At 37.6% G+C, this 8,557-nt stretch overlaps 1 protein-coding gene across 5 annotated transcripts in view; it reads left to right on the top strand.

Annotated features, from left to right (window-relative positions):
* Positions 1–1,073: 1,073 nt before the first annotated feature.
* Positions 1,074–8,557, top strand: part of LRRC6 (leucine rich repeat containing 6) — a 30,345-nt gene continuing 22,861 nt past the window's right edge. For all 5 annotated transcript variants that reach the window (XM_032180580.1, XM_032180579.1, XM_032180581.1 and 2 more), the window contains exons 1-2: positions 1,074–1,112; positions 4,621–4,788. In XM_032180580.1, coding sequence (XP_032036471.1) covers positions 1,103–1,112; positions 4,621–4,788 — 178 coding nt within the window. In that variant the 5' untranslated portion in view covers positions 1,074–1,102. The remainder of the gene's footprint in view (positions 1,113–4,620; positions 4,789–8,557) is intronic.

Genomic DNA, 8,557 nt, shown 5'->3' with positions numbered 1-8,557 from the left:
AACTTGACCTGGCATTGATCAAACCATCTTAATTTTCTGCACAGAGATCATGAAATAAATGTTTCCCTTCACTATATTGCAATTGAATCCATTGCACATTTTAATTCCATTTCTTCAGAACTATCAGATAGACTCTCTGCAAAAGGATGAAAGAACAGGATTTCAGCATAACAAAATAATGGGTATTTCTGGGCAGTACAATGAAGACACAGTACTTAAAATATTGAACATAGCAAGAATGAGCTATCTCTTCTTGACATTGATTAGCTTGATTGTGAGTTGTACTCTCAAGTCAGAAATTAATAGTCCTAGTAAAAGGATCAGCTATAAAAGTCATCATTTGAAGGGGCCTTCAATTTAATACAAAATAAATGAGTAGATAGCAAAAGGCCTCGCCCCCAGCCTCATCTCTGTGGCTTTGTAGTGCGGGCTTGGGCCACAAGGTGGTGCCGTGCAACCAGCTCTGTCAGCATTTTTGTCCTCAGCGTGGGCTGGTAACTGCCACAGGCAGTTAGGACAAATACAGGGGGGTTGTAAAGTGCATAAACTATTTTGTGTCTCGTTATTGGCACAGAATTTATTAGTTTTAACTCAATGATACCTTCTTACTCCTATCCCCTAAACAGAAAGAACATTAGAAAGCTACACAGTGTTCCATATTTTAATGAATTACATCCTAGGTAAACGACTTAGTAAATCAACATTTCCAATAGATTCCCATGGTCTTTTTTAATTCTTATAAAATACGTGTGAATTTTCTGATAGTAGATGACCTTTAGGTTTGATTGAGCCTTGAAACACACAAACAACATCCCCAAACCCTTTATGGCACGCTTCCCAGTGGAACAGGGCAGCAGCCAGCATCTTCGGTGGAAGGGGGCAATCCCCAGCCCTGTGGGTGGCAGCCCCTGGCAGTGCTGAGGGGAGCAGGGCAGGAACCTGGCAACACCCTGGGGTGCGGGGACCACCCCTCGGGGACCCGGAGCCCCTCAGCCCGGAGCTGAGCTTGGGGGCACCCCGGCAGCCATGTCCCTCCAGGCCCCGTTGCCATGGCAGGGCAGCGGCGTCCTGTAATGGCGGCGGCGTGAAGCGGCGGGCAGCCATGGTGCGGAGTGAGTGTCACTGAGAGCCGCTTCGCTTCGCTTTCCTTCCCTTCCCTTCCCTTCCCTCCCCAGGACCCCGTCCCTCCTCTCCACAACTTGACCCGCTCCCCAGCTCCCATATTTCCTCTCCCCATGCTTGCCACCCCTTCCCCACCACCTTCTCCATGCCCTGGCAGCCAGCCTCTCCCCACACTTCCCTCACTCTTATTTACCCAGCTGCATTAATTAGCTCCCTGGGAGTAACAACCCATATTATTTTACCAAGCACAGCACAGCCTTGTTCCCCTGAGAAGCCCAGCAGCTGCACAGCCCAGGCAGGGACCCCTCCATGTTAGGGATGTCCTGCTGCAAGGGGAGATGCTTGGCGGGATGGTTTGTGTTAGGAGTTAGAGCTGTAAGCCCGGTTTTTACCCTGTAATTACAAATTTGCCATTCTGCATTGAATTTTTTAAAATAATTTTTTAGGTAGAGGTAGCCAAAGCAAGTACTTTATCAGAGATGTAAAACAAAACAAAACAAAACAGAAGTGTTGAATAAGGTTAATATCTACCATACCGTTACTTACAAATCTGTAATCTTTTAGAGGTAAAGCAGTGTGACCTAAAAGACCGTGTGCTCATACATATCACTCAGGAAAAAAGCTACTGAGGAATCCCGTTCCTCTGTGATTTTCCCTGTGATCTATTTTGATTGTATACCATCACAGGACCGCCAGTCCCTTGCTGGGCTAAAATAATGCTTTGGAAAGCAAATCCTTATCTCTGCATGAAGTTGGCAGATGACTGCTTTGAGCAGGCACTGCCTGAAGGAGAATGGCTTCATCTCCTCAGCAGCATGGTATGAAATGAGTCTTAAAATAATGGTTGAATACTTCACTTCTCTGAAATGCCATTTTCCCACATTATTTCTTAATATAACTGCTTATTCTATCAATTTATTTAAAGCTTTCCTTTTTATCTGCTAAATCTTGAATAAAACAATTTCCAGAAGCCCAGCTGCAAGATCTTCAAGATCTGTTTTATCTCCTGTCTACTGATGCCCTCCCCTTAATTCCTCCTGTGTTCATGGGAATGTGAGAGTAGCTGTGATCTCTCAGGTCTCTGGTCCACTCTTCTGTTATAGCACACAGCAACATCAGATAATCTAGTTAACATACTTTTCATCAAAAACTGTTGTTGCAATGTGATTTGTCAGTGCCTGGAAAAAAATCAGATTAATTGTTTTCTCTTGCAAGTTTGTTTCCCTCATTCCTCTTAAACCCAGTAGGTAGCATACAAAATGTCAAACGTTCGCTCATTTCCCTACAGCAGCCCCAAAACAGGTCAATAAAGCCCCACTGTAGCTTCTATTGGGAATTATTGTCTCTACCTTACAAACCATCTGGTAATGAAAATTAGCATTTTTGCATAATCATTGCAACAATCAGTTCAAGTTTCTTTTCATCAGCAAATGGAAATCTGACTGTAATAAAACTGTCAAGAATAGTTCATATTAATTCCTTTTGTATAAAGAAGGGGCATAGAGCATAATGCTGTCTCCAAAGTGTAAGTCTGCAGATTGTGGAATATTGTTCTCTTGCTCAGAAATACCAGTTTGCACTGGAAATACGGTCACTAAAAGATCTGTTACTAAAAACATTTGTAAGTATTCTTACTTAAGAATGCTTCTTACTTAATAATACTTACTAAACATATTACTAAGTCATTATTTCTGTTATACCAGCATATTTGCAAAGTACTTTATTAGAAATGGTGATTTTTTTTTTCATATTTTCTGTGAAGACTAAATTATTTAGTCGTGGTTATTGCCATAGTTCTATTTTCTCTAATAACTTATTCAGGTTTAATCAGTAGCCTGTTGAAGAGAAGATGGTTGTTCAGATATAGGAAACCAACCCACAATGACTGAGAAATAAAAAGACACCTTTCCCAATATGCTTTGTATGCAGACAGGATCAACACTCCATCAGTATCACTACCACTATTACATAATTCGGTTAATCAGACAAAACTTGGGTGAACAGATGGGAAATTTATTCCTGTTCATCTGAAAATAATATAACATACATATAAAGCCTGTTTCACACCTTTCCCAGAGGCTGTGGATTGACAAACTACACCGACAAGCACATGTATAGACTGTATTGGTGTGTGGATTACCCAGCTTTTACCAGCCCAGACCACAAGAATACATGCAGCAATTCCAGGACCAGTAACAAAAACAGATGATTTGAGAAAATCTCCCTGATATAAAGAAGCAATTAAATATATCTTTCATTAATGCATGTCAGGACCAACTTCTTTTCATAGCATCATAGAATGGCTTGGGTTAGAAGGAACCTTAAAGATCACCTAGTTCCAAACCCCCCTGCCATGGGCAGAGCTGTCACCCACTAGATCAGGTTGCTTAGGGCCCCATCCTACCTGGTCTTGAACACCTCCAGGGATGTTTTCATAGATCTCTGCATTTATTTATTTTATTTATTTATTTTTAAACTATTTTTCTTCGGAGAACTTTTGAAAGGCTTGCTAGGCTTCTTTAGGTTTTTGCAGCCATGAAAATACCTATGCTTATTTGATAAAATGCAATTTTTTAATCAGTACTTCACTGTAGTTCACTGCTTATCAAGGAGATGAGAATGCCAGTACTTTTTTGGTGCAAAATAAAAACATCTAGCTCAAGAGTGAGTACTGGTTCTCATAGAATTTCTTTACCTTCATTATACAGAGACTTTTCACTGTTTGAAAGATTGCCTGGCATTAAATATTAGTACATGAAAATCTTTAACCCCAGATTCTGGTGAGTTTCAGCCACTGAAACTCTTTCGCTTGCTTTTGATGAACTGTTAGTGCCTAATAAATACCCAGGATTAATTTCATCCCACCATAAACATTTATAAGCATGCATTAGTTATGGATTTGCCTCAAGCATGAAAAAAGTAGAAAATATCTGTCCGCTTTCAACATTGATCCTGCATATTTCTCAGCACACTGTGCTGGCAGAAGAATATGATGAGAGTGAAGCTATTTTACTTTTTTTTTTTTTTTTTTTTTTTTTTTTCCCCTGGTACCTCTGATGTGAACAAGTGTCACCAGGAAATAAAAGAGTATAAAACACTCCATTGCTTGTCTTCATGAATCACTTTGCAATCTAAGCTATGCCGAAAACAATGCACGATGGATTCATTTTTGCAAGGTTTGCATTACACTTTTACAAAAGACTCAGCAGTTTTTGTATGTATTTTTCTAAACGTTACAGGTGATGTGACTGTTTTACAAATCATGTTTACAGTGGCAGAGTGAGCTGAAGTTACTTGGCATTTGTTGTCTTTTGTAGCAGATTCTCTTTTTGTTGCTGTTCATACTAGATATCTATTTTGTATGGTGGAACAAAAGATTTTAACGATTCTCTAAGTTGTTCATAAACCAGGTGGAGAATATCTTGAAGGTCTTTTCCAACCTTAATGATTCTATGATTCTGTGATATATTTTCCAATGACTTCAAATATTTCTTTCAGTCACCGAAGATCTTGTTCGAAGACGTGCAGAACATAATAACTGTGAAATTTTTTCACTGGAAGAAATCTCTTTACATCAGCAAGAAATAGAAAAACTAGAATATCTTGACAAATGGTGTCGAGATTTGAAAATTCTCTATCTTCAGAATAATCTAATTCCCAAAATTGGTAAGTGTTTTCTGGATATGTTTCTTATTACATGGAATTGCATGCATAATCAGAAACAAAAATAAACAAACCAACAAAATAAATCTTTTGTATTATACTTTTTGGGAATGTGCAGTAAGTAACCACAGAACAGTTCTTTGTGAATCTGATCCTACAAGCTTTTCTTTCCCTGTTATGGAAGTAGATTTCTAAAAAGCTCAGAAATTTGTAAGATAAATTTTAAATGAAAAACATAGATAGTGCTGAGATACGAGATGTGAGATACACTCACTAGAATATGAGTGCAGAACACCTTTTTATTGATTTAAATCTCCTGTGTCAAGATACAACTCATATATCATGTTTTCATGGTATAAGACAGTTTAACAGTTCAAACGGAGAGATAGTTTAATGCATACCATGGACTGTGACATGAGAAGACTAGCTATCCTCATGCTTGCTTTTCAATTCAATTTTTATAAGGTAGCTTTTAACAGTAGCTTTTTTAACATTGAAATGATTTTCATTCATACACAATTATTGCTTTTGTGCATAAAGACAAGTTTTTACAGAGGAATCTCAATGATCTTCTTGTACCACAGGAGAAGATATAATTCCATATGATCTATGTTTTGTGGTGTTACGGTGTAGCTTTAAGTTTGCTAGGTACACAGAAAGACATGACATCAGGCCTTGGGCTGGAAAAGCTTAGATGCTACAGATACTGTGTAGGATAGGATAGGATAGGATAGGATAGGATAGGATAGGACAGGATAGGATAGGATAGGATAGGATAGGATAGGATAGGATAGGATAGGATAGGATAGGATAGGATAGGATAGGATAGGACTCCTTCAAAGATCATCTAGTCCAACTACCTGACCTCTTCAGAGCTAACCAAAGGTTAAAACATATTATTAAGGGCTTTATAAAGGCTGGAAAATCAGAAATGCTCAGGAATGATATTAGCATATTCTTTGAAGTTCCTTGAAAGGTAGAAAAAAATCTAAGGTTTTAGGATGAAATAATGTGCTTAGGATCTGTAGGCAATGGCTTTAAGTCCTTTCAACTCTGTCCTACCCTGAAGGGTCTTGTCAGGGATTTCCTAGGGAGTATTTGTATCGATAAAATCTGCATTTCTTAGAGAGGATAAATATTTTCTAAGAGAGAATACTTTTTTTTTTTTTTTTTTTAAAAAAACTTCTTTATGCTGATCTATTCCATCAAAATTGTACCAAAATAAGTTGTTTTTCTCACTGTTATTGTGTCCTTAAGGCAAAAGATTTCATCCCATTTTTTGTCAGCTGTCATTAAAGAAATACCTTAGGAGAAATGTACAGCCACAACTAAACTTCATGAGTCCTTGCTGAGAAATTAATTTCATCATCTGTTTGTGAATTACAAAACTCTCTCTCCAAGGTCTTAGTAAGCTAAGTGGTAGAATTCATGTCACCTAACTTTTAGACATTCATATCTTAGCCAGTCACTGTAGCCTCCCTTATGAAGAAAGAATATTTGAGCATGATTTAGTTCACTGGTTTTAGACAGCCAATTTAAGGTAAGACAAATTGCACCTTGAAGAACCTATTTCTCTTTATTGATTATAGAGGAGCCTAGACCAGTAGCTCAGCCGTAGACATGATCTGTGTGTGTTAGATGAATGCTTGAATTTTCTTGTTTGTCTCTGCAGGGAAAGTATGTACAACAGTTAATCAGTGCAGCTTGTAAATTAGACTGTGAGGTAAACTTTTTGACTTCATCAGATAGGTTTCCCAGTCAAATCTTCAAAAACTGTGGTGAATGGGGAAAATTCGGTGAACTGTATCATGAGTTACACTGTGTATTTTGTATCATAATTGTGTTTCAGTCACTTCTCAAATGACATTTGCATTTTCCAGTCGCTTTTGGGACAGCTGAAGTTTGTTTACTGCCCTATTCCCTCTTCATCTCCTTTGTGTATTCAAAGGAAGAAATGCTAGCTGTTCTGACAGAACAAACCCAGTCACTGTGGACCTGCACATTTCAATAGATCATGGTGAAAATAATACATTTTAGATCCTAGATTATAGAATGCTCCTATCCTTGGCTGAGAGCTGCCTGCTATCTTTTGTTTGGCCTGTACAGTCTAGTAGTGTTCTTGGCCTAGAACAGTCTAGTAGATTTAGATAAGTCATTTTAGGTATTCTGGTTACATCACGGTGATATTAAGGGTAAATTTGGGTCACTGTATTTTAAAAAAGAGAATCCTCACTCATTTATTTCTGTCAAATGGTCTTAATTGATCAGAGATTATTCCTGAAAATATTATCTACTAAATTTGTTCCTGCCTTGAAGCAAAACAATGTAGTACGTCCCCTTGTGCCCTGTGTACTACTCCATTTTAACCATTCTTCTCTCTGGCACATTTTCTATGATTAAAGCAACTTTCTAATTCTGTTCTCTTAGAATAAACATCAAGCAGTATTGCACTCCTTCCATGATTTACACTCTGAAAAAAAAGTGCATTAAATAACATCAGGTGATGTTTAGATTTTACATAATGCTTTCCTGTAAAGAAAGCCCAAAACTAGTACAAAATTATATAAAAGAAAGCCTGAAATTAATGTAAATTGATTCTTACCTAACTAATATTTCAGAAACCAGGAAAGAAATTCTCCCATACAGCAACAGTAACAGCGCTGTGAATACTTTTGACACAAAGTGTGATCATCTCAGAGACCCTTGTGTCCTCATGGTTTACCAGCACCATTTAGCTGGGTGAGCTAGGCCTCTCTGAAGAAGTAGGCAAACATTTAGGATCTTGACCCTTCAGCGTTGCAGATCTTGTGTTCCTCTGCAAATGGCTTTACCTTCCAGCTCCCAAGCCACTAGCCATCTATACAATCGTGTGACTTTTTCATTATTTACTTACCTCTATTGTGCCTCTGTAGTATATGAACTAACGTTACCTACTATGCCACTTCCACTCAGTACATGGACATATAGCACCACAAACCTTGAACAATGTATTATGGGAGGAAGAGCTGCAGTGAAGGACAGTGTGACTGGTGCAAACACAGCACTACCAAACTTTCTACTGTAGAAACATGAGCTCTGAGGAATTAAACTGGTAGATAAATTTTGTATCCCAGAATGCTAGTGCATGCCTCAACGTTGTTTTTCACTTTTATGGCAAAAAAGCAGATTAGTTTGAAGTTGCTTATTATTGCACCATTACTTTTGTTACATTTGTGTGTTCATATATTCACTATGACACTAGTAAAAAAGTAAAAACACAAAAGATAGTAACTAACCCATAACTGTGGGCCATCCCACTCCTGCTTTCTCAACTGATCATGTATATTTGAAAATTCTGGTTGAAAATGACATTTTCACATCTAATTTCTTAATTTCCCCTTTACTTCCTAATATTAGAAATGTAAATAAATCTTAAGGTTGGTTTGTTTTTGTTGTTGTTGTTTTTTAAAACAATTTTCAGAAAAAGTCGGTTACCACAAAAATTCCAGAAGAAAAGGAAGTTTCCTAGACCACATTTGTGCCAGAATACCCCCTTACCATTTTATAGACAATGCATACATTGTGTACATTGCTTACATTGTGTAAGCAAGTCTGTGTTACATAAAAGAATAGTTCTAGGCTTTATTTCAAAACAGCATAAATTCTGCCAAATGTAATACAGTATGGATTTATTGATTATTTAAGTTTCTTGTATTAACCCTGTAGATAGAATATCTTTAAAAATTGAATATATACTAAAAATATACTAAAAATATATACCCAAAACCCACCA

Source organism: Aythya fuligula, chromosome 2 (genome assembly GCF_009819795.1).
Source record: "Aythya fuligula isolate bAytFul2 chromosome 2, bAytFul2.pri, whole genome shotgun sequence".
NCBI classification, from domain to species: Eukaryota; Metazoa; Chordata; class Aves; order Anseriformes; family Anatidae; genus Aythya; species Aythya fuligula.
This window is presented reverse-complemented; position numbering and strand designations above follow the sequence as displayed.